Genomic DNA, 27,599 nt, shown 5'->3' on the forward strand with positions numbered 1-27,599 from the left:
TATGCACGTCAACTTAGATATAAAACTCACTGAATTAAACAAAGCATTGTTCTTGATAAGATTTGTCTCTCAGGATCAACTGCTCTTGCAGTTGTATGATATTTTTTCAGCAAACATTAATATTGGCTACTGCCTTTCCTTCTGGAATCCCTCTCTGGAATTTTTGTGAGAGTATATAGTGTTATAGGAAAGTCTGGAAAGAACATTTCTTTTCTTCATTTGTTCTATGACTTCTTAGCTGAGATCTTGGATTCTACTTTGGCAAAATTATAATACAGCTTGGAACAGCAGCAGAAAACTATTCTGGGTCCATGAACCACATTAAAGATTTTTAGGTATTGTCTTCTTCAAATAACATCTATAGCATTTAAAACACCAGAAATCAAATATGTTTCATGAAATACATTTTAAGGTTGATCTGTTCATCATCTCCTTAACTTTTTCCACAAGCAGATGATATTATTTTTAAAGATAATTTGCTCATTTATTGAGATATTTTTCTGCTTATCTCAACCATAGGACTTTCCAATGGCAAAAAAAGTATCTAGAATCATATTGAAGATAGGAATGTAGTTTTAGGAGGTGAACCTATTTCAGAACTGAGAGTCTCATTCAAAGTGAATAAACAAAAATCATGAAACAACTTGATAGGCACAGCAAAATAGGCAAGAGATGTGGTTTAACTTTGTAAAAATTACAGACAGCCTTATCATGATGTCATTGTCTTCAAGGCTGGTATTTATTTTTTAAAAATATATATATATTTACAAGTTGCAGCAAAACCCAGACATGATAGATTGATGTCATCCATAAATGAATCAATCTGTTGGATAGGAAAATTGCTATAATTATATGTGGACAGTTAACTAACTGGACATCATTCCTATATTTGAAGTCTGTAGTTTTCCAAACAAATAAGCAAGAGGTATCACATCTTGTAAAATCCTGGATCTGAGTAATACCTGTTCAGAAGAACAATGAACAAGGCACTGGAGGAGAAGAGCAGAAAGAGTTGGGAGGGGGTGGAGTTAAATGCACCATCAGTTTAGAGATCTTGTGCTGCCACAAGAAATCCAAGTCCAGCCTCCCTTGAATTCTATTGACCCTTATCTAGTGCCAATTTAATGCTTACCATTAATTGACTGGATTCTTATATATAGGTTTAAATAAATCTTGTATGCTGCAGCTTTATGAATGATCCTGATTCTTTGCACCTGACAGGCACCAGCAAATGTTGCTTTGTGCATGTTAGCATCTCTCATTGAGCAAAATAAGCATAGAACCAAAATAATGGAGAGGTTCTTACATTCCAGGAAGTAGAATTTTATTCCTGAGTGTAAATTCTTGTCAAAATTTTATGGCAAGAAATGGGAAGACTTTTAAATGTAGTCAATCCAGCATAAAATTTACCAGGTCTACTTGTGGTCTACTCCTAGACTCTGCTCTCCAAACTATACTCCATGCTCAGGTTCTTTTTTCCATTTGTTGTACCAATATGTGAAAATTGTATAATCTTTGAGGAATCATTGTCTCCCTGTGTTAAGACTTTTAAAATTTGAAAGATATCACACCAAATTGTTCCTGATGTGTTAGGTTTTTGTGGGAACCTTTTTTCAGACGTATTTTCCATATTTCTTTGTGGTCATATAGTTATTGACTTGAATTTTGTAACTCTGATTTAATACTTTACTATACTGTAGTTGGTTGATGGGTTGGCTGATTTGGCAAATTAATTCCAATTATGATTTGGTGTGATTTCTAAATAGATCAACCTTTCTATTATTGTACCACAGAAGAAATAATTAAAACATAAAACTTCATAGTGTGGGATAGAAAAGAACAGAGAAAGTCTTCTCAATGAACATATGCCTCTTACATATTTGGAACTTTAGAGGGGATGTTTAAATGGAGTTGATATTCCCAGTTTTTATAGCTAACATTTACCCTAAATCACCATTCATTTAAAGAAACAGAAGGCAAAGAATAAAAGGCAAAGATCCTTTTATTCCTTCCAGTTTATGTTAGAAAGTAGTAGTTACAAAGCTGTTTTATGCTTAACCTTGCAAGCCATAGTTAACTAAATCTCCTATATCAGTTGTGGATCACCCAAAAACAAAACAAAACCACAGATGCCCAATAAAATTCAATATATATGAGTGTGTTTGGTTTTCACTCTCAATTCAACTAACTTTCCCGCTAAGTATCAGGATTACATTTGACCAGGTGTTTGGAATTTAGGCACTTCCAGATACAACATAAGTTTTTGAAAAACCCCTCCCCTTAATTCAAAATATTTTGCCAACTAATCCTTGGTCAAAAATGCCTCTTTGGGGGAAATCTGAAAGGATATGTGCTTTGTACCTGCAAATGTCTTGAAGACATTATCTCATCCCTTTTCTAATCTTGACTGAGGCCTGAATTATGAGATTAAATGAGATAAAAACCATAGTCTTCTTGAGGGATGAGTTCTTGCAGAAAGAAGCACAGAGTGAGCCTCTTAGTCGTACAGAAGCCTACAGTCTTCTGATTCTGCTGACTATGTTATCTCTCTGGACCATGTTTGTGAGTTGGAGACTGAGTAGTATGTTCCTTGCAGGAACAGTCTAGGAGAGAAATTTTACGTGGCACTGCCTCTCTTGTCCATGGTGCTGTTTAATATCTTTGTGAAATTGGTGGAAGCAGGTATCAGACTCTGGTGCTGAGTATCAGCAGTCTGAAGATGACAGTCTTTTTTCCATAGCATCTGAATCAGAAAAGGTTGTGTGTGTGTGTTCTGAATCAGTGCTTGGAGGCTGTAGAAGGGTGTGGATGAGGGTTAACAAATCAAGACAAAATCCCAATGCGGTGGAATTTCCAGGCAAGGGAATTTTGGACTTTACCTGTTCTAAATGGAGTTGTACTTTCTCAGAATGAAATATCCAGAGTTTGGAGATACTTCTAGAATCATCAATTGGTGATCAAGATAGTGAGATCTCCGCCTATGACTAGTCTCAGTCAGAATGTTAGGTATAGACTTCACAATCAGGAATAAACTACTTACAATGGTTTCACCATTTGGTAATTGGCAGAGACTAAAGAAAATGACCTTGACAAAGATACCACCTAAGCAAAAGGAGGTGAAGCATATTTTAAAGTCCAAAATAACCAGATGACATTCAGAAGTGACTCCAACAGAAGCCCCTCCCCTAATTCACTGAACTAAGGAGGAGAAAGTACAGTACAATCAGACCTGCATGATTCTGTTATAATAGTCGATCTCAATAAAAGTAATTTTAGTCTTCATATGGGGTTGTTTTGGTCTGGTTCACCTAGCAGGGCTGATTTCACCTCATGTTTATATTATGTAATGTGCTGTGTATAGTCTATCCTTGTACTCGGTCTGGAAGCCACAACAAACTATGCAAAACAACCCAGTGAGCTACCTGGCCACTGGCATGAAACTTGGGAGCCACAACAAACTATGCAAAACAACCCAGTGAGCTACCTGGCTTTCCTTCATGAAACTTGGGAGGTCAAAGCGTGTGTCTGGGGAGCAGAGAAATAGACATTGCAGCAGAAATTGGTCAGTGGGAGAAAGATCTTGCACTCCTTATTTGTTACTGTTTCAGCATTAATTTCATTCCTTCACAAAATTGCTTTTCTCTAATAAAATATACTGTTGTGGCAGCAGATTCGGCACAGTGAGGAGGTTGGGGAGGAACGTGGGCCAGTCCTGGAGTTTGGGAAAGGCTCAGACGATGGCTCTGAGTCGGAGGCAGAAAGGGGGCCAAGGCCATCTGGTAGTTCTTTGCTGCCTCCGGAGTCTCCCGAGTCTGACATCAGCGAGGCAGAAGAACAGCGTGAGCCTGTTCCCAATGTGCGCATGCGCAGAGCTGCCAGGAGACAGGAACAATTAAGGAAACAGGGTCGACTTGGGAGTAAGGCTTGGAGATGATTGGCCCCTCCCATAAGTCATAAAAGAGAAGCAAACGGGACATGAGCTTTTGCAGGAAGCAATTAGTTCATCTGGCCGATTCAAGATTTGAAATTTCTTCTTGTGACTCTGTGCCAAATTTGGCCTTGCCCTGTGTCTGGAAATTAGCTCTTTGGCAGTGTTTTCTCCTTGGACCCATACAGTCCAGCAGCAGATGCAAATAATATAAAATTGGATGCTCTTTGCTACTGCTCCATCAATAGGTGAGGTCAAATTATGGAATTAGAGGGTAACAAAGGCAGGAATACTCAGACTTTCACAAGCAAAAGTTTGTCCAAACTTTGAAAGCCTCTAGCAATCGAGTGCCCATGACTCAGGAGACAGGTTTTTTCACTGCTTAACAGCAATCATGGTCAGGAAATCCCCTATTTCAAGTTTGGATTTCCCTCTGCAAAGCTCTCTCATGTTGTTTCTTGAAGGAATACATCCTTCTCCTCTTTCCTGTGACAACCTTATTACCTGTCCTTATTAGCCTTTCCAGGCTGTTGCAGATATAGATCCTTTTTTTCAGCTGCCTTGGCGAGGTTGCCTCTGCCACTCCACTCTTTCCTGCTGAAGACCATGCTGTACCATCCTCTCTTTATCATACAAAAGAAATTAGCATTTGTGTGCATGTGTGTGCGTGCAGGGGTGAAATCCAGCAGGTTCTGACAGGTTCTGGAGAACTGGTAGCGGAAATTTTGAGTAGTTCAGAGAACTGGCAAATACCATCTCTGGCTGGCCCCAGAGTGGGGTGGAAATGGAGATTTTGCAATATCCTTCCCCCAGGAGTGGGGAGGGAATAGAGATTTTGCAGTATCCTTCCCCTGCCACGCCCACCAAGCCACACCACGCCCACCAAGCCATGCCCACAGAACCGGTAGTAAAAAAATTTGGATTTCACTACTATGTGTACGTGCAGCTTATTTCACACCGTGAAATCATTCACTTTACTTTTTATCTGCCAAGGGAAGGAAAATAGAAATTCATCACTTCTCCACTTTTCTGTATCGCTATCATATTCGATAGATGTTTTTCCACCATTTGGGGATGCTGACAAGGGGAGAGAAGAACCAAAGCTGGAGGAATCAACCAATGACTTTGATTATACAGATGCGTAATCAAATCTCGGTATTTGACAGGTAGGATAGGGATTGCTTATAGGGACTGCAAAATTCATGCTGGCAGATAGTTTTCTGTCAATTAAACAATGGGTAGAGAGTATATTTTTATAGCACCAGGGAATGATCTTAGATGTTAATTTCTCCATGTAATGTGTAGTGGACTTCAGTCCAGTTTTGTGCAATTGTTATATTAGGTCAATCGGAGCATATATTATAAATGCCGATAAAGCAATAGATAGTGACCAAAATGATTTCATTCTGAATTTCTGGAAAGGCCAATTTCTTTCGAAAAAGTCAAGTTCTAGCAAGACTTACTTTCAGCGGCACTGAAGAAAGTTTTTGGGGCTGCTGCCAGGCATGTGAGCTGCAGCCGTGCCTCTGGCAACCTAGGTAAATTCCAGGTGGTGCAGAGTGAGTGCTAAAGAGAATGAGATCAGCCTGGCAGCCATGGCAGAGCCTGGGCAGGTCTGAATTGTAGGATCCTCTCAGGAACTTGGAATGTAAGAGTCATGCCTGAACTTGATAGTATGCGTTGGCAGCCAAAGTGAAGATTAGCTAGAGCAGCTGTTGATGACTCTCTGGATTTCTGACAAATATGTGGTTATTGTCAGTGAGATGGATAACAGGTTGGCAGGTTGGTAGGTGACAGAGATGGAGACATGTTTGCGGTTCAGGGGGTTGTTTCTGCTCAGTACTAGTATCAGAATTTTCTCCCTTTTCATTAGGACTTGTTCTTATTTTGCATAGTGCTACATGTTTATATACATGCAGTAAAGCTGAAAGATAAAGAATTCCCTGCGGATTTTACTCCACTAGTCATAGCCGACTTTGGGGGGTGGAGCTCATCTTTGTTTCAAGATCATTGAACCAGTGCTGTCCGAAGACATTTCCACAGTCATGGGGGCAGCATCACATCACAGAGCACTGTTACCTTTCCACCGAAGGGGGTACCTGTTTATATACTTGCATTTGCATGCTTTTGAACTGCTAGGTTGGCAGGATGGGAGCTCACCTCGTTTTGTGGCACTTGGGTCTCAAACCTGGACAACCGGCTTTCCAGCCAACAAGACAGCATAGTAACCGCTGAGCTACCACACTGCCCATATATAGTACACGCCAGTGGTGGGTTGCCCCTGGTTCAGATTGGTTCTATAGAACCATTAGTTAAACCGGCAGGAGGCTCCGCCCACTGACCCCAACGCCATCAGGAAGCTTCTGCACATGTGCAGAAGTGTGCGTGTGCGTGCGTGGCCCCATTGCAAACTGGTAGTAAAGGTAAGTAGAACCCACTCCTGGTACATGCAGATGCTCAGTTTAAATCCTATTGCCAAAAAAATATATATCCTAAAATGAATTTACATTGCTAAGAAACTTCCTCTTTTTACAAATCTTTCTCAATCCATCTCAATATTTCAAAGCAGAACTACACTAGCAAAATGCCAATGGCTATAGGACTTCTAAGGATCTAAGAAAAAGATTTAGGCCCAACAAATCTTTATTATATAAATCTATGATTTTGTTATACAATATATTTATCTGATTGGAGGAAGCTTCAGTTATAACTGTACCCACAGTTTAAGGAATTTGAATCCAGTTCTGAATTATACTACATTTTCTGTTGGTTTACCTTATATACTCGTGCATAAACCCATTCACGGATTAATTGTGCCTTATATTTTTAGCCATAACATCATGAAAAATGTGCTCTCTGTAAATAAGATGATTTCCCAACTCTTCATATATTTTAATTTTCACATTTGGCTTATTTGAAGTTGGTGCATTTTTCATAATACTTGGTTAAAAATGTGAGGGGGTCTGCTGATCTGCAGATGGGCTTATGCACAAATTTACATAGGATATATGGATATTTTTAAAAAGCTGAGGAAAAAATCTACCACATATACTTGTGGATAAGCCCATCCTTATTAAACCAAACCCAGTTTTTGTGTGTATTTTGGCACCTAACATTCTTGACTTATCTGTGAATATATATGATTTATCTCTTTTAACAGTCACAGCTTTTCTGTGAGTATATATGATTTATCTCTTTAATAGTCACAGCCTTTGCTCTATAAAATCTCCAGATACTGAAGTGTAGACACTGAGAAATCTAGTAGAGATTCCTGTGGTCTCCACATTTTATGAACAATCTTGGGATTTCCAAAGACTGTAAATGGCTTAAACCATTTTGTATACTTGGCTGTGATGTTTCCTTTAATCCTGCTGAAAGTAAAAGCTAAGTCTATTTTAACACATTTGTACACAATTCTGAATAATTGCTTTCCTGTCCCTTGCTGTTCCTTAACCTTACTTCTCCTTTCTTATCATTTACCTATTGCCCTGCTACTGTTAAATTTTAGATTATAAGATTTCCTGAGGCAGGAAAATGACATAACACAACCTAAAGGTAATTAATACATTAACTAATTTTATGCTGCTGTGCAAATGTGAACTTTCCCTGATTTTGTTGGTCAGAGCTGCTGTATCTGCCGAAGCAAGGAAATTTAAAAGAGGAGCAAGGAGGTTAGGGATCAAAACTAACTTCCTTACTGTCCCAGTTGTAAGTTACTTCTGTGTTTCAACATGGGAATGTCTAGTTTTGCTTCCCTCAGAAACTTCTACATACTAAATTAGGATATTCTGTTTAGCTGTGGGGAAAGAGAAAAGGGTTTGAAACTTGGAAAACCAAAAAGAATGAGAAATGTAAATCATCTCTGCTCTTCTAAATTACATTGTTTCCAGGAAGGAAAAATCACATTATCATTAATAGTGTTGCAAATAAGGAGTTTCTAATATTTCAATAAATGTAAACTGCACAATAAATCTAATCACTACTGCCTCTTTTGCCTAATGGTAGTCTTTCTGTTGCTTTGTCTTCCAGCCTGCAACTGCAATGGGAAGTCCAGATACTGTATCTTCGACCCTGAATTGCTCAGGCAACAGGGAAATGGGTATCGGTGCCTCAACTGTATTGACAACACGGATGGAATAAATTGTGAACGATGCAAAGAGGGCTTCTATCGCCGGTCTCAACAAGATCATTGCATGTCCTGCAACTGCAACCTCAGAGGTAGGCAGGCACAGATTTAGGAAACGAGGAAGAAGAAAAAAAAAGCTTTGACTCATAGTTCATCTCCCCACTTGCACACAAATATGCAAGTAGCTCCAGGCAATATCTTTTCTGTGTCATGTTCTCATGGCTCTGCTTTCATCTTGGATTTAAAAAATGAGCTAGGGTGGTGCAGTGGTTAGACTGCAGTACTGCAGGCTACTTCTGCTGATTGCCGGCTGCCTGCAATATGGCGATTCAAATCTCACCAGGCTCAAGGTTGACTCAGCCTTCCATCCTTCCGAGTTCAGTAAAATGAGGACCCAAATTGCTGCAATATGCTGACTCTGTAAACTGCTTAGAGAGGGCTGTAAAGCACTGTGAAGCGGTATATAAGTCTAAGTCAGAGGTGGGTTTCAGCAGGTTCTGACCAGTTCTGGAGAACCGGTAGCGGAAATTTTGAGTAGTTCAGAGAACCGGTAATAAAAATTCTGACTGGCCCCACCCTCATCTATTCTCTGCCTCCCAAGTCCCAGCTGATCGGGAGGAAATGGGGATTTTGCAGTAACCTTCCTTAGCTCTAAACGATAAAATGACATGTGATATTAAAATTAGAAATGGTGACTATAAAGAAGATATTTTCTGGAAAATTTGGAAACCATTCGTGGACTATGCGCTGGGAAAATTGGATGCTTCGGTACCTGTACCCCGAGAACATGGATTTTGGTGATCATGAGGATATATCCGAAGAACCAAATCTTCCTTTCTTATGTATAGCACAGGGTGAAGTATTGTATATGTTGTTTGTAATGTTAGTAATTAAAAATAAATAAATAATAAATTAAAAAAAAAATCTCCATTCCCTCCCCACTCCTGGGGGAAGGATATTGCAAAATCTCCATTCCCATCCCACTCTGGGGCCAGCCAGAGGTGATATTTGCCAATTCTCCAAACTACTCAAAATTTCCACTACCGGTTCTCCAGAACCTGTCAGAACCTGCTGAATAGCACCCCTGGGTTAAGTGTGTAATACTATGCTGGGGAATAAGTGAAATACATGTTTGATTGCAATTTACTCATTCCTTTTCTGTACAAACACAATATGATCTAAGTCTAAAACATTTTTTGTTGTGCAAAAACAACAAAGATTAAATGAAATTTTTGGTATTGAAGTTAAATTATTTTCACATTGTTTAGTATTTAGTTTTTCATTCCATTCAATCTTTAAAATCTGCATCATGAATTAATTGATAACAGATATTTATAAAAGCTGATTGTGGATTTTTGGTCTCATAGGATTTAATGATGTTCTCTAATGACTCAGGCATCTCTGAAATTGAAACTGCTGTCTAATCTAATGGAGATGTCAGTAAACATAATTATAAATATTGCCAGGGGGCGGTAACTGACAAATGGTATTTATTTTATAACAGAACATAAACACTCATCATGATAATTTACTAGTTGATCTAACGTAAAGAGCCCAGCATCCATCCTTCTCTAACAATGCCATTACAGTTCTTTCTGAATATTATTTATTGTTGTAATTTAGTTCTGTATCACTCTTCCTCCTAGAGTAGAAACCACAGAGTATACTTGTAACTGACATTTCAGGAATAACTTCATCTTTATTCTACATTTTATGATATATTGCTTTCATTTTTCTAAAATGAATCTACTTGTGTTTGTGTCTATTGCCTTGCTGCTGACTCTTTTATTTAACATTTTTAAAAAAATAATCTTTATTTACATTTTCCATTAAAAACAAAAGAAGAACGACACATTATATAAATAACAAACAAAACATATAAGACAACACAACACAACACAACAACATTTTTGATGCCTTTTTTGTATACAACTCTTAAGTTTGCACTCTAGAAGGAACAATGATATAGAACTAAAATAACAGGAAGGATAATAATAAATATTATATTGCAATAATCCAAATGTGTGGTTATTAAGACATAAAACAATAAGTGAGTCTAGGCTAAACTTGGGATACATAGGGCTGGTATATTAGCTGAAGCCAAGTAGTCCTCAACTTACAACCACAATTGAGCCCAAAATTAATGTTGCTAAATGAGAAATTTGCTAAGCGAGTTTTGCCCCATTTTACAACCTTCCTTGACACAGTTGTTAAGTAAATCATTGCAGTTTGTAAGCTAGTAACATAGTTGTTAAGTGAATCTGGCTTTTCTATTGACTTTGCTTTTCAGAAAATCACAAAAGCTGTGCACATGACTCCAGGACACTGTCATATGTATAAATCAATTGTAAAGTGGCTGGATTTTGATCATGTAACTACGTGGGATGCTACAATGGTCGAAAATGTGGAAAACGGTCAAAAGTCACTTTTTTGAGTGCCGTTGTAACTTTGAACATTCATCAAAGGAACTGTTGTAAGTCGAGGACTACTTGTATAGATTGGAATCAAGGAGAGTCTCTAAGCTTGAACTTGGTTGCTTGGAAGGAACGGTTGCATTGACCAGAGCAGGCCATCTTTCTAATTCCAAGAGAAGCACATATCTGTGATACTTACCTTATGGAATTCAGCTTCAGAGTTTTTGTTCTCCTCTGTTGCCTTATTGCTTCCAAACATCAGAAGAACATTTCTTCTGAAATGTTTGAGATCTCATAGACAAGTTGAGAATAAATCATACTGTCAGAAATTAGTCTACAGTATTATATTTCCATATTTCTTCTTCGTAGGTTCTGTCAGTGCACAGTGTGATAACCATGGCCGGTGTCACTGCAAACCTGGTGTGACAGGTGATAAATGTGACCGATGCCAGCATAATTTCCATTCCTTCTCTGAGGCTGGATGCATAGATGTTGGGCAAATACAGTAAGTACCTTCAGGTTTATGGAACTGTCAATCACAGATAATTATGTCTTTGTGGAAATTCAGATTTCCTTCAATAAGGCAACAAAAACAAATTTGGTTGATTTTCTATGCTTTTACATAAAGAAGTTCTGAATCATAGATTTCCCAGTCTATTTGCTAAAAATGCTATATAGCAGTGATGGTAAACCTTTTTGGCACCAAGTGCCCAAACCGGAATGTGCGTGCATACACGCGAGTGTGCCAGATCCCCACAGACCCAAAGACCAGCTGGCCGGTGCACATGCACACTGGTCACCTGGTCTTCGTGTGCGCCAGAGCCCCAGAAACCCAAAGAAGAGCTGGCCAGTGCGCATGCCCACGCCAGCCAGCTGGTCTTTGGGGTTTTAGGGCTCCAGCATGCGCAAAGATTAGAAACCAGAAGAGCAGTTGGTGACCCGAATGTGCTCACATAGCGGGCTCTACGTGCCACCTCTGGCACACATGCCATAGGTTTGCCATCACGGCTATATAGACTGTATATCGGAAACTGTATTTTTCAATTTTGTTGGTCTTAGTGGGAATACATGTTTGAATTGCTCCATTTTTAAAAATCTCTTTAGGCCTACTGCATGTAGATAGCAAAAGTCCAAAAGACCACTAGATGGCAGGGAAGAAGTAGAGTCTTCACTATTTCTTTACCACCCTCTTGTGATCACTCAGATTTTGCAGCCCACATATAGTAGGCCTAAGCTTACTTATGCACTGGAAGATATGAAAGAATCAGAGGACACTGTCTTCTTTGTGCAGATATAATTTTTTCAGAAGGGACCCTGCAGTTGAGAAACAATTTGACAGTCTGTGTTTTATGGATGGTGTGATATTATTAGGAATGCTGAAAGAATTTGATCTTTCTGTGCTCCATGGTGAACTGAACTGAACTGACCTCCTTTGCTGATGGCAGGATCAGAACATCTGGTCTATACAATTTTTCAGCATGAATGTTGCAGTGAATATTTGGCTCAAAAACCATAGTGCATTAAATATGCATATTTTGAGGGAAACTGCATTTAAAAGCAAGCATTTAAATTCTATATATTCTTTGTATAGAATGAACTCAGCAATGAAAGAACATTTGAAAAAGTGATGCAAAACAAAAATAATTCCATTTGCTCCTGGGACTGGCCTGAAGACTATAAGTATACTATTTAGAAAGTGATATATTCTCATCTTTCCATTCATGTCACAACAAGAGCAGTTCGGTACAAACGTTTTTACCCAGCCCAGTGACATATATGTCACTTGCACTTTGCATGATACAGTTTGTAACCCAGTGTTTCTCAATCTTAGCAACTTTAAGATGTATGGACTTCAACCCCCCAAATTCCCCAGCCAATAAGTCTAGCTGGGGAATTTTGGGAATTGAAGCCCAGATGTCTAAAAATTGCTAAGATTGAAAAAACACTGCTCTATCAACTATGTTTCTTTTCCTCTGTCTGCTTATAGTTCATTGAGAAGATCAAAGCTTTTAACTACTGCCAAGTAAAATGGGTTTATCTTTGTTGCATTTAACATCTTGGTAGGGATAAATCAGTGGTAGGTTTCAAATTTTTTTACTACTGGTTCTGTGGGTGTGGCTTGGTGGCCGTGGCACTGCTTGGTGGCCGTGGCTTGGTGGGCATGGCAGGGGACGGTTACTGCAAAATCCCCATTCCCTCCCTATCAGCTGGGACTTGGGAGGCAGAGAATAGATCGGGGCGGGGCCAGTCAGCATTTTTACTACCGGTTCTCCGAACTACTCAAAATTTCTGCTACCAGTTCTCCAGAACTGGTCAGAACCTGCTGAAAACCAACTCTGGGATAGATTCTGTCAAATAAATATGTGGACAGTGGCTGGGAAGTATGATCTGCTTTGAATATTGAGGAAAATGGACACATTAAAAAGAAATCAAGGTACCCAGGGCAACCAAGGCCTACACTGGAATTAGCTTTCCAGGAACAACATGATTCATGATTTTAAAACTCATGTTTTTAATGGCGGCTCAAACAAGCAACAATGACATATTGCTAACTTTTTCAACTTTGTTATTGTCCATGACTTTAAGTAGGTTTTGGATTTAAAAAAACAACAACAATATATATATGATGATACCAGAATCCATAACTGCAGCTACAATCTTGAAAACTGCAACTACATATCTTGAAAAACATGGTGCACTTTAATTCTGATCATATAGATTGAGCAGCAATTATGTTTCAGAAAAATACCATCATCAATACAAAAGGAGCTTCAGTAAAGATTGTGTTCTATACTGTTCTATTCGTTTTTTGGATAATTCCACTGTTCTCTCTCATCAGCTGATAACAATGTGAATGTCCTGGTTTTTCTCTCTAAAAAAAAATTGGATATTAAGGATGAAAGAAAGTGATCAATAGCATGCTCACACAATACATCTGTAAAGCTAGTAGTCTTAGTCTGTAATGAACAGTCAACTGAAGAAAAGAAGTCCAATTGCCATGTCTCAATTTTTCAGACTGTTTTGTTATTATTATATTTTAAACTATGATGCAAATATATACATTCTCAGGAAAAAAATGCATAAAAGTGTTTTAAAACAGTGAAAAGATAAAATATATCACTATAACAGTTAACAATTACAATTCTATATATACGTATCTAATGTAAATATTCAACCTGTCTAATGGATGGACAATTCAGTACTGAAGTATTCAATAGTACAGTACTGAAGTATTTCCATCTACAGTATGTTCAATAGTTTGAGCTGATTAATTGGGCTCAGCCTTGTTGCATTCTGTTTGTTGTTTATAGAAATGCTTGCAAATTCCCTGAAACCGAAGTTAGATATAAGGGTGTGTTTTATTTTCCCAGGAACATTCAGTGTAATTGTGATCCATCTGGAAGCACAGGGCAGTGCATTTCTGGACGCTGTGTCTGCAAGACTGCAGTTGCAGGAGAGCGATGTGACAGGTGTGAGCATGTAGTTTCTATGTCTAAAAGGTTTTGCTTTGTTTTTTTATGGGCGGGGGCATTGCTATGATTTCTCCCAAAAACACATCAGAGAATCTATGCTTAGTGGTTCTAATTAACCTTTCAATCAGATTTTAGTGAATGAGACCACATAAATTATTCTGTATCTGATGCATTACTAATCAAGATTATTGAATAGAGTGAATCAAAGATAATTTCCTCAACAGCAATTCATAACACCTGGAGTCATCCAACCATCATTGGAGCAAAGGAACAGTAATGAGGGATGCTATATTGCACGGATATCAAACTTGCGCCATCACGTTGCTGTCACGTGATGTTTCATGATGTTTTTTCCCTTTGCGGAACTGGGGTGGGCATGGCCTGCTTGTGATGCATCCGGCCTGCAGGCCGCCAGTTTGACACCCCTGCTATAGTGCTTCAGTGAAGGCTGCTTGATGCTAAGATGACATTCCAATTTAGTGTTTCTCTAGCTTAGGAGTTAGTAACTTTATGATGCATGGACTTCAACTCCCAGCATGGTGGCTGGGGAATTCTGGGAGTTGAAGACCATACATCTTAAAGCTGCTAAGGTTGAGAAACACTGCTCTAATCACTACCATAGAACTAGCCAAAGTCAGTACATAAAGTAAGAAAGCTGGCATGTCAAATTATAATTTTAAATTCTGACAATTTCAGTTTCCTTGAGGAAAGATTTGTGGGTTTCAAGGTTTTTGAAAATGTGCTTCTCTATAATGTCCAATTTGATAGAAAAGAACTTTGGGGAGCCAAGATATATTTTTCTTCACTGCAAAACATACTATAAAACAACTGCGTCAAATAACTAGAGAATAAATGAAAAGCAAAGCCCTGCCATTGGTGAGGGGGCAGGAACTTGCATCAAACAACAATGCAGACAAAAGAATTGTAGAGAAATTCACATCTTTTCCCAGGTAATTTGGTATCATCTACTTGGCCCAGACCTCAGATGATTAAATGAACAAATTCCTTCCACCTTGACCTGTCCTTAATGACTACAGCTTTTTGAAAGACATTCCATTGATAATTCTCTTGCAATCAATCCACCTTGTCCATTATCTTACCCTTCTACTTTACTCAACTTTGCAAGCATAGTTGTTCATCTGCCTTCACCTCATATCTAAAATCATTGTCTCCAGCAGAATTGTCAGTCTTGATTTCATCTAGAACCAACTGATTATTTGCTCTTTTCCAAAATCACAATTCAGAACTCTCTTCTTTCTTTCACCCCTTTTCAGTGTTCATCTTTCACAGCCTTACATAGAAATATCATTATTCCTTCACTGTCCTGTCTAGGTTTGTCATTGCTGTCCCCTCTAGGATTAATCTCCTCTTGACTTCTCTACCCCATTGTCTATCTATTATCAAGCTCATGGAAACAGAACTGTCTACTTCCTTTATTTCTACATCAGATCTGAATTCAGCAATAATACTGGTTGGTCTCATTTTTGTCTTTTTGCTATTAAATGTAAATCCTGATTTTTTCTCTTTTCCCATTTTTATTTTTCCAACAAGCCTTCTAAGTCTTGTGTACTTTGACACCATAAGAAAATGGTGCCCTCCTTCTCAAATTGTTAGTGAGTCCATCACCAATTTTGAATCTAGCTGTCAGTTCCTCCATTCCTGTTAGTCGTATAATGGATTTACTGTGTAAGTTAAACAGATAACAGATATGTGTTTATCTCACTCCAAAACAATTTCTTACAATAGGTTTTTGTTCATTGCAAAGGTTTCAGAATTATCAAGTACTCTGGCAAACTCACTAGCCTTAATATATTCCATATTTTAGCACAAATTATTCAATCAAAGGCTTTTCTATAGTAAATAAAGCAAAAGTAAAAAACCTCCATAAATTTTCTTGGTGTTTTAGCCATCAACTATTTGATCTCTTGCCCTTCTTAAAAAGATACTTGGACATTTTGCATTTATCTTTCCATGTATAGCTCAACTGTTCTTTGTACGATTGTAAGCAAAAGTTTGCTCACACCAAGAAGGAACTGGTAATTTGCACATTCTCTTGCATTCTACTTTCTTAGTATTATTATACCAATATTTTCACATTTCTCGGCCACAAATAATATTGTTCCTTATTTGCTGACAAGGAGTATTTAACACTTGCTTCTTCTCCTACAGTTTTAAATAATACCATAGGTATTTCATTCCAGGTGCATTGATTTCTCCAATATCCATAGACCCCTGTGATGAGCCAGAGGTATTCAGAAGTCAAGATGCAACATAACTATATAGGTTCACACTTCAGCATGCTTAGTCTCTGAGTTTCCCTTTTTTTTAAGCAAAAAGAGGGTAATACTGTTTATGCCATGTCTCTGAGGGACTAGAAATACTGGGAAATGGTGGAATGGAATGCACTGGGAAGAAGATACTGGGAATTAGGAGGGGGGGGGAAAGAAACTTTACAGGGCAACTTTCTCAGAAGAAGCTCCACCATCAAGTCTACAGAGTAGGATAACTACATGCTCATAGAAATACAAAACTGCTACCAAAATAGCTGGTATCATTATGGCTAGGAGCAGTAAAGGAAAGCTCAGTTCAGTACAGAAGGTAGTTTGAAACTATGTATTATAAAACAGAAAGAGGGATCTCTATATAAGGTATCATGTTTAGGTCTTAGAGAGCTAGGATTGATTGCAGTACTATTGTAGAATTCATAATTAACAAGTCTAATCTAACTTTTTGCCAGAGATGCAATCTTAAAACATTGCCTCCTGCATCCAGCTTCAAAGACTTCTTCCCAATTTTTTTCTTTAAAAATCTGTAGGCAGGCAGCTGGTATACTGTATGTATAATTGAATTTTTTACAGAAGAAACCAAAAGTATTTGTCAGCCAAATATTTGTCTCTGTAATAAAGTTTGTCTTTAGTTAATTTGTCAGAAGGCAACCTGATTTCTTCCTCAGAAACATCCAAGCCAAACCTATATTAGATCTAAGTACATTCTGTCCTTTTGAAGCCAGTTATTACAACTTTCTCCAAAACACATACAAGTGAAGGCATCTCTTCTTGTTGCAAAGATTCACACGTCACAAAGATCTTAAAACAGAACAACACATATTCATTTCGTGTTATCTAAGATCATGAGTCTTTGAGTCTACATGCCTGTGAATGTTTTGCAAAGAATGAAGTATGAAAACAACCAAAGGGGTGTGATGTTTTGTTTGTTTTCCAGCAGCAACCAGCTAAATGTAAAATTCCACTTTGCTTTTGTGTCTAACAACTTTTGATTACTAATACCAGTAACTGCCCTATACTTTGGGCTTTTATATTTGTTGACATGAACATGAAGAACATTTATCGTGTTTACAGCCTAACGTATACTTATATTATGGTCTGCAAATATACAAAATCCACACACTGAACAAGGGGCAAAGTATCTGACTGTATCCTTAGATAAAATTTATTTGGCTATTTCAATTTCTGATGGATGATGAAAAAGGGTTGATATTTGCAACGTGGGGTGCCGCTATCTGGATGCATGAATACACTCATGTAATTGATCTTGATCCAATATCAAAAGTTATGTTATTAATACACAAATTAAGTATGGGTTGGAATTTGCTTGCTATTCCAGATGGCTCTATACCTGAATTTTCCTGCAAACAATATAGATAGTGGCTTTTTTTTTTATTAAAAAAGTTTTTATTTTCTGATCAAACAAGTATACAATATAAACAATCATTCAAACTATCATCAAGAAAGAAAAAAAATCAATCCATAATCCATCACTAAACTCAATCTTCAACCCCTCCTCACCACCCACCACCCCCGACTTCCCAGAACAAAAACAGGGCATAGATTTCACCAAACATTCGCTAAAGTAAACTAGCTAACTGCAAGATTTAATAGCTCCCAAGACCCCTTAACTCCCCTTTTACAATTTCATCAACCTGCCTTTTTATAGACTCAAAGTAGCGTATAATCCAATAACTCTAAGAGTTTTAAAACCATTAACAAATATTAAGCATTCAAACCTTAAAAATTCTCTTAATATATCAATAAAGTATTCAATTCATTTGCAAAAACATTTTTCCCCCTCCTACTTTTCTCAAAGTTCAGATATTTTGAAATCTTATGACAAAAAATAAACCTTGGATATTCAATAGTTAAATTTCTACATTTTCTAAGTTTCTAAATTTTCCCCCTTCATTATTCCTCCCTCCAACTTTTAAAATTTTAAAACATAATCATCAACATTTTAATTAACCATTAATACATAAACTAGAAAACCAAAAAAGATTAATCTTACATTCTTACTCTTAAAAAATCTTAAAACAAAAAATAAACCTTAATTAATCATAATCTGTACATTTACCCCCTCAATCTTTTTTCCTCCCTCCAACTTTTAGCTACTAAAACATAATCATTTTTAGCCATTATCATTATTTAAGTTTCTATCTTTTTTTAAAAAAAACATAATCATTTTCATTAACCATTACTTACTCTCAAATATTTTAAAAATCTTAAAACAAAAAATAAACCTTAATTAATCATAATCTGTACGTTTACCCCCTCAGTCTTTTTTCCTCCCTCCAACTTTTAACTTCTAAAACATAATCATTTTTAGCCATTATCATTATTTAAGTTTCTACAATTTTTTTTTAAAAAAAAACATAATCATTTTAATTAACCATTAATGCATCGTATTTAAAAATCAATATTTAAATTTATACTTTTCCCCCCTCAGTAGTTATAACACCTAAAACATAATCATTTTTAACCATGAATAGAACAACTGCAAAACCAAAAAGAAAGGTTAATCTTCCATTCTTGCTTTCTTTTTATATTTTTTCCAGTCTTTCTGCATCCCTCCTACTTCTATTTTGAGGAGGTTTTTCATTTTAATTTGAGGTTGATGTAACTGCAAAGATTGTCCCCTTTTTGAGAAAATTTCCTCTGATTTAGAGCCCCCATATCGCCTCTTCTTGCTTATATAAATCAGTTCATTCCTTCATCTGTAAGACCAAAGATTGTCAAGAGTTTGTGAAAAAAAGTTCAATTGTTTCTTTTCTATTAAATGTATAAATACCACTAGCAAATCTCCTTCATCTTCTGAAACTTCGGAAGTCTGGTCATTTACTACTTTCTTCCAAACCAAGTCGTAATTTTGAAAGATTCTATCAATTTTTTCAAAAAGAGCAGAGAATAAGCTCGAAAATTCTTGAGAAGATTCTTCCACCTTCTCTGCTTCAATCAAAATGTCTCCTGAATTGTCATCATGCTCCGTACTTGCTTTTGTCTCCTCAGTCATTTCTGTAGTTATCCCTTTAAGAATTGCTATTTGATTACTTATAGCTGCAGTATGATTATTCATGGCTTCTTTTATAAATTCTGTAAATTCTGCATCAAAATCCTTATAGTTCTGTAAATCAGACAACTATTTCATTTCTGACACCTCCAAATAGCTTCCAGCACTTTCAAAATCTCCTTTCTTGGAAGCCATTTTATTTTAAAAAGATTTTCTTTCTTCCCACAACCATAAAGTCATAAAGTCACAGCCATCCTCTTGAGCAACTTTCAGCAATTTCTTTATAAATCACCAAAAGAGATAATCTTTTCCCAAACAGCTCTTTAAAATCTATTCCAGCAACTTAAAGCCAGTCTCTGAGCACGAGTCTATTAGCAGACACTTTCCTTTCTAGCTTTCACTTTTAAAATCGCAACAAAAAAACGCCATCTTTACTTCCAGCTCAGAAAATCCAATTAGAAACATTGTATCCCCGGAGTTAAGTATTATACTTGCAAAAAGCTTGTCCTCCTGCTTCTGTTCCGCCTGCTTTTTTGAAATCATTTAATCTTCTGTTTGACAGCAGAAATTGGACGCGACGCCTAGCTCTGTAAAAAAAACAGAGTCCCCCCGGATCCAGAGCTTCAGTGGGCTGAACGGGGAGCTCTCGCCCTCCTAACCCCTGGAATTAATCCAGGGGTTTTCGGGGAGCTCTACCCTCACCCACCTGCTCTCCTCCCCTTCTTTTCCCGAAGGGGAGATTTTCAAGCCGTTTGACAGCTGATTAGCGCTGTCAGAACGGCTCAACGGGATCACGGGGGCGGCGGTCTAAAAAGACCGTCCATGGTGCCGCGGAGCCAACCCGGAAGCCTCATAGATAGTGGCTTTTATATGCTCTATGTGGGGTAAATGATAGCTGTTCTACCGTCAAAGGATCATTTGACTAGAAACACACTGCTTCTTCCCAGTGATAGCCTAGATCCGTGATGGCGAACCTATGGCACGCATGCCACAGGTGGCACGCAGAACCATATCTGTGGGCATGCGAGTGTTGCCCTAGCTCAGCTCCAGCGCACATACGCATGCAGGCCAGCTGATTTTCGGGCCTTCTGGGCCCACCGGAAGTCGGGAAATGGGGTGTTTCCGGCTCCGGAGTGCCTCCGGGGGGGGGGGTCGGGGAAGGCTGTTTTTGCCCTCCCCAGACTCCTAGAAAGGCTCTGGAGCCTGGGGAGGGTGAAAAACGGGCCTTCTGGTCCCACTGTGCCATCGCGTGCCAATAGCAGAGAGAGCGTGGGGTGTCGCACGCACATGCACGGTGGGGCGGGGTGCACTGAATTATGTGTGTGGGCACATGCACGCACGACACCCCTGCGCTCCCCCCGCTTTTGGCACGCGATGGCAAAAAGGTTAGCCATCACTGGCCTAGATAGAATATCTAATGATGGCTAATCTCAAAGTCCAGAAAGGGTTGGGTTTTTTCTTTTTCTTTTTCCTTTTTGCTGGTTAGAGGTTTCTTAAGGCTAGATACTGAAATATTTTCATATCACAACAGTTAAGCAGAGAAATCCAAAATAGAAATGTGTCAAAAATGTTTAAGAGATCCTGCAATTCGTTGTCTTGATTTTTCTCTCACACAGATGCAAGGAGGGCTATTATAACTTAAATGCAAGGAATCCAGAGGGCTGTTCTCCATGCTTTTGTTATGGACATTCAACTACATGCTCCAGTGGGGAAAATTATAGTGTCTATAAAATTACATCTACATTTCAACAAGGTAAAACACTTCACTAATTTGGTCTTTTCTTATTTGCACGATCTGCATTCTTTTCCTGATTATGCAACTTTTGTATAAGCTTTTGTTCCCCACATTTGCTTTGTTCTGTCTGAGAAGAGTTTAGATTGATCTATACTTAGGGACAGCCAGTATCTGAGTGCCCTCTCTCTCTCTCTCTCTCTCCTTCTCTCTCTCTCTCTCTCTCTCTCTCTCTCTCTCTCTCTCTCTCTCTCTCTCTCTCTCTCTCTCTCTCATCTGTGATTCATTCTTCTCTTTCAGTCTGGATGTAAATCAAGGTATCACAGAGATGTTGAATACAGACCACAATTCAGTATATGACTACATCAGATATTACTAGCATAGGGACTGGCTGGCAACAAATGACCTTGGGTGAATTTCATGCAGAGATCTGACTCGGTCCTTGCTGAGACATACAATCTCCAATCCTCACCCCTGCTAGTCAAGAAATTATCTTCCTATATTTTCATTCCCCTCGGCATATTTAGCATATCATTCCCTTCTGTTACTTATTTGCATTTTACTGAAGAGCTCTTTGAATTTTAAGTGAACTTTCAAGAGTCTCCATACTTTTTTTCAGACATGCCAATCCAGATGGTTAAACAGGGTGTGATTCGGATTTCTTTACAACAAAATAGTAAAACAGTATAAGGGCTTCTTACAGATGTCAGTGAAGCAGCTATGGCTGGACTTTGGACAAAAATCTAGGGATCTGCAGCCTTGGGTTCCCAAATGACTAGTAGATGTTGGGAACAAGACAGGGGTGAAATGTAAAATTTGTTACTACCGGTTCTGTGGGCCTGGCTTGTTGGGGGGGGGGTGTAATGTGACTGGATGGGCGTGGCCAACTTTTTTTTTTTTAACTTTTCAAAGCATTTTTTCTAATGCTTTGAAAAGCCTCTCTGACGATCAGGCAACTCAGCTGGGATCGTCAGAGACTTTTCAAAGCATTTTTTTTACCACCTCTTCGGCCAAGAGGTTGCAGAAAAAAATGCTTTGGAAAGCCTCTGACGATCCCAGCTGAGCTGCGCGATCATCAGAGGCTTTTTAAAAAAACTTTTAAAAGCATTTTTTCGTCGGAAGAGGTTGTAGAAAAAATGCTTTTAAAAGTAAAAAAATTAAAAGCCTCTGATGATCGTGCGGCTCAGCTGGGCATGGTGGGGGGGGGCATGCAAGGATTTTTGCTACCAGTTCTCCGAACCACTTGCCTCCACCGCTACCAGAACAAGAGTAAATGGGCCATCATCAATAACTGGAAATGCTCTGGTCACCCGGTCCTGATTTATAAAACTGTTCTCAAGGAGCAAGGCAGAAAGTGATAGCCTGCTTTGAGCATACTAGCTTCATATCTCTAAAATGTTCCTGTGTTCTCAAATAGTATGTTTACAAGCAAGAGATGCGCAGGAACATCTTTACTGTAGAAAGTAATTTTTTTCAGCAAGGAACCACTCTATGCAAAATCATCTTCTTAGCACAGAACCAGACAGTACTGGCTAGAAGTGCTCCTTCTTTGCCTCCTTCAGAAGGACACTGTATTCAGAAAGTAACTACAGGTAGTCCTTGACTTACAACAGTTCATTTAGTGACCATTTGATGTTACAATGGCGCTGAAAAAAGTGACTTATGACATTTTTCACATGACTACTGCAGTATCTCCATGCTCAAGTGATCAAAAATCTGATACTTGGCAACTAACTCATGTTTATGATGGTTGCAGTGTCCCGGGGTCATGGGATCATATTTTGCATCTTTCTGATAAGCAAAATCAACAGAGAAACCAGATTCACTTAACAACCATGTTATTATTTTAACAACTGCAGTGATTCACTTAACAACGGTGGCAAGAAAAGTTGTAAATGGGGCAAAACTCACTTAACAATTACCTCGGTTAGCAACAGAAATTTTGGGCTCTATTGTGCTCATAAATTGAGGACTACCTGTATAGTAGGAATGCATTGACCTCAGTTTGTTACACACTATAGATAAAGTTGTTTTTCTCCTATCACATTTCCTGAATCAGTGACTGTGGATTGGATTTCCAACTTAGTTCAGTAAGCTGTGCTTTTCCTGTATTTCAGGTGATGAAGGTTGGCAAGGTCAAGAAAATGGATCCCCATTACAGCTCCAATGGTCTCCACAGCACAACGAAATTTCTGTGACCTCTAGAAGGCTGGGTTCCAGCTATTTTGTAGCTCCAGGTGCATATTTCCATATCCCAGTGTGGAGAGGCACACCTCTAAAGGACCATTCAGCAAAATATACCTTTAAATTGTTCATTTGTAGTCATATATTCCAGCTTGGGTCCCATTTATAGTCACATATGTTTTTTTCTGATCTTGAGGTGATGTACTGTATTATTTTAGTGTAGTGAAAGTAACACAGAGCATGTGATAGTTTTCCCAAGGATGCTTCAATATGGTTTTCTTTCATCCTTTTGCCAACATTCCCCATAGTTAGTGTAGCTACATGAAAAAAGTGAAAATATTCCAACCATCTCCAAATATTTAATTTTTAGGAAAATTCAATTTGACCAGTTAGGCACTTCTAGTTTGAAAAGATGTCTGCTCTTTTAGCAAGGAGCTACATAGGATATAAAATGATCTAGCTTGTATATCAATATATACATTACCCAAAGACTTGAATACTGATAGTTATGGATCCTAAATACGTAGCAAACATGCAATGAATAATTATCCTGCTGAACAAGGAGGTTGTCTTAAACTTGTTGGTATAAACATACATTTACTTTTCTTGGTTAGTTAGCTTTATAGAGAACAGGGAGATGCTTAACACTAAGATCATTCATCCATCTAGTTCGGTATTGTTGACACTGATCAATGGCAGATTTTCCAGATTTGAGATTGGAATCTTTCCCAACGTTATCTAGAGATGCTGGAATAGATTTTGTATGCAAATGTGTTTTCAGCCACTACTGTGGCATTTTCCCAGCAATGAGGAAGACCAGATCTGAAATAAATCGGAGTAATTTAGTCACTTCTAGTCAAACTTGAAGTGTCTAAACAAATCAAATTAATTGTTTAAGAGCGCTTCTACAAAACTGTCATTCCTCAAATGCCCAGAAAGGTGATAATTATTTTTTAAACTTCTGCCTACTGGAAAGCCTAACATAAATATAGAATCCCTGCCATGCCTCCATAATCTTCTCACAGAGGAAGGAAGGAAGGAAGTTCAGTAGCTTAATATTTGGAACAGAAAGAAAAACATGACATATCTCTGCTCAATTTCATCTTGCTTCTTATTCTTTCCAACCCAGTGTTGGAAAGAAATTAGGAAACAGGCTTGTCAAGCTGTCAGCAAAATGACTCTCTGAAAACTGACTAAAACAGAGCAAAATTTGATTGGGTAGGAAAACTGACAAAACAAAAGTCAAGTTTGAAAATTAACTGGATTCAAATTCCAGAAAAAAAGAGCCCCTGAAGCATCCTTACAGGAAAGGCAGTTGGACATATCTTGCAATGTCTCTGCCTCTTCCATTCTAAATCCCCCCTCCCTCTTCCATCATTTGACCCAAATAGTTTCTGAGATTTTCTCAACACCTTTGCAAAATAATGACGGTGGAGACATCTGCAGTTTCTTCAGGGGAGCATATCTGTTTCTATCCTCTCCTTATGTTGCGTCTCTGTGTTTGTGTCACTATGGCCAAGTGACACAAGAGGCACAGGAAGCACAAGAGAAGCTGCAAATGCCTTTCCCATAAGGATGCCTTTTCCTGTAAACCTGGCTGGATTCAGCCCATTGTCAAACCTCAATCTTTCTCTTGTAGGTTACAAATTCGATCCCATTCTGATCTGTTTTTACAGAATTATTCTAACAATAGATAGAATAGACAGATGCAATCCTGAGTCCTTGTACATAATTTCTTTCCAAGGTATTCTTGGGCTGGGGAAAAAATGAAAAGCATAGCTTTGAAGCAGATTCAACTATATATCAGTTGAAGTTGAAGTAGACGTCCACAATACCGCTGACATCCAAAGGAACACATGTCCAGCCAGTTTAGAAAATCTATTTGGATGTACCCAAAGAGCTTTTTGGTAAACTTGACATGTTTTTGTCTGAAATAGATTCAAAATATACAACTAAGTAAAGAAGCAAGCCAGCCAACAAACAAACAGACAGATTGTCCCAAAGGTGCTTTTTAAAAGGCAACTGGGTCCCCCACCCCCCCCACCCCCCGAAAACGTTTCTCTTCTCATCCAAAAAGCTTCTCTAGTTCTGGCTGAATAGTGGGGAAATGATTGATTGGATGATTGAGAATCTCCATAGACGCCCAGATTTTTAACTATGCCATAACCATGCAATAAGCTATTAGATTTTGCCCTTTAATATTCATTGATTCCTTTGAAGTCCTCTCTATTGCTCTAGAATTAAGCTGATACTGTTAGATAAAACTTTGTCATCTGTGGAGACTTTAAATTCTTATTTGATTGCTCTTTTCGTTATGCAATTTTTTTGTAGCCAGGTTCCTTGGGAACCAGCAGCTAAGTTATGGACAGATGCTGTCTTTTGATTATCGAGTGAACCGACCTGGATTTCGCCCTTCACAGCATGATGTCATCCTGGAAGGAGCTGGCTTAAGAGCCATGACCCAGTTCCCATCTAATGGCAGGATGCTGCCTTGTGGAATCAGGAAGACGTACACATTCAGGTAAATTGCCTGGGGCTCTCTCAAATATTAAAGACAACAGTACAGCTCCCTCAATGACACCCTATTACTAACTCTGGGTTCACATGGTTCACTTATTCTGAGTCGGCTCTTGGTGACTTTAACCCAAAATGATGTAAATTTGAATGAACTATCACAGATTTATTAACTCAGACAGTACTTCCATATCATTCAGTATCACCTTAATGGTTTTCCAATATAGGCAGTTTACCCATCAGTAAGGAAATGTCAAATAATCAAAAGCTGTTTTGAAGAAACCAGGTAGTATATGTTACTATGTAAACAAGCTCTGTAAGGTTTTATTTTACAACAAATTGATTGTTTAGATATGTAGTTTTCTAACTACGTCATGTGAACCTCCCAATTTTATGGAAGTGTGTTAGGAATTCTGGAACAAGAAAAACTGATCCTCCCTTGTAGCATAGAGGAACCTGTGATGATATAGTCCAGTGATGGCTAACTTTTTCCGGACCAAAGCGCGCACGTGAGCACGCAAATGTGCATGTGCGTGCCCAAACCCCCAAAATGCAATGTGCACATGGCCCCCTGCAAGTGCCCTCCATGCATGCTTGTGTGTTCCCCACATGCGCCCTGCACATGTGCACATGCCCCCACACACGCCCCACCCCCACCCATGTGCACACGGACCCCGCATGCACCCTGCACATGCGTGGTAGAGACCTGAAGACCAGCTGGCTAGTGGGAGGCACAAGCGCATGAGCAGCAAAGCTGAACTGGGCAATGGCTTGCGTGCCCACAGAGAGGGTGCTGCGTGCCACCTCTGGCATGTGTGCCATAAGTTTGCCATCACGGATGTAGTCTATGCACTGACTCCTCCAAAGTGACACAGAACCATAGCACAGCACAGCTGGCTGGTACCTATTATGGTACTTCAACATTTTCCACCCCGGCACCTTCATATTCAAGTCTTGGAGTAGAACTCTTACACTTGCATGCCATCAGACATGCCAGCTGGAAATAATGGATTTGAAGGAAGCTTACTCCAGTCTTGTAAAAAAAAATTGTGTGTAGGGGGAATCACTTTTATTTTTGCTTTGGTTGCAATTTTGATTCCTTGATATTAAAGAAGGATACTTAGCTCTCCTAACTATTGAAAAAATATATTGATTTATTAGGGAGTTGATTTTTGTAACCATATTTATTTATTTATTTATTTATTTATTTATTTATTTATTTATTTATTTATTTATTTATTTATTTATTAGTTCTATTTATATGCCGCCCTTCTCCGAAGACTCAGGGCGGCTTACAATGCACTTATAGCAATAGCCTTCATTCTTTTTGTATATACCTGCTTATTAGGGCTTTTGGCCCCCCATAAGAGGTGTTTCTACAAAGCTAGTTTATTGCCCCCACAATCGGGGTCCTCAATTTACCTACCTCGAAAGGATGGAAGGCTGAGTCAACCTTGAGCCTGGTGAGATTTGAACTCACACTAATTGCAGGCGGCTGGCAGCTAAGTGCTACATAACAGCACTTAGTCCACTGCACCACCAAGGCTCTTTGACTTTCTGAGATTCACAGAAATACAGTATATGCCTTATTTATAGTTCCTCCTTGACCTCACAATGTTGTTTTCTCATTCTTTATGGTCATTTTGTTGATATAACAGTGTTCTGTTTCTTTCATTTCTAACTGTGTTTATGGAAATATATTTTATATGCAATGATGGCTAGGCATGATTTTTTTCAAATATAATTTTCTTTCTTTATCTCTGGTCTGCAGGTTAGATGAACACCCAAGTAGTAACTGGAGCCCTAGGCTTAGTAATATTGAGTATCATCAGTTAATTGGGAATTTGTCATCAATTCGGATCAGAGCCACTCATGGAGCTGGTGAGCTGGGATTAGCAACTGGGAATAAAAAAGGGGCCTTCATATAGCA

General features: G+C 38.5%; 1 protein-coding gene across 1 annotated transcript in view; it reads left to right on the plus strand.

The window, feature by feature from the left end:
- Positions 1 to 27,599, plus strand: part of LAMC2 (laminin subunit gamma 2) — a 55,473-nt gene that overhangs the window by 6,587 nt on the left and 21,287 nt on the right. Inside the window, exons 2-8 of the mRNA XM_070939274.1 lie at positions 7,958 to 8,146; positions 10,838 to 10,973; positions 13,840 to 13,938; positions 20,856 to 20,992; positions 23,089 to 23,208; positions 25,487 to 25,676; positions 27,441 to 27,550. Of these exons, the coding sequence (XP_070795375.1) occupies positions 7,958 to 8,146; positions 10,838 to 10,973; positions 13,840 to 13,938; positions 20,856 to 20,992; positions 23,089 to 23,208; positions 25,487 to 25,676; positions 27,441 to 27,550 (981 nt within the window). The remainder of the gene's footprint in view (positions 1 to 7,957; positions 8,147 to 10,837; positions 10,974 to 13,839; positions 13,939 to 20,855; positions 20,993 to 23,088; positions 23,209 to 25,486; positions 25,677 to 27,440; positions 27,551 to 27,599) is intronic.

Source organism: Pituophis catenifer, unplaced genomic scaffold, assembly GCF_029215685.1.
Source record: "Pituophis catenifer annectens isolate HBS135680 unplaced genomic scaffold, rPitCat1.0.hap2 SCAF_3, whole genome shotgun sequence".
NCBI lineage: Eukaryota > Metazoa > Chordata > Lepidosauria > Squamata > Colubridae > Pituophis > Pituophis catenifer.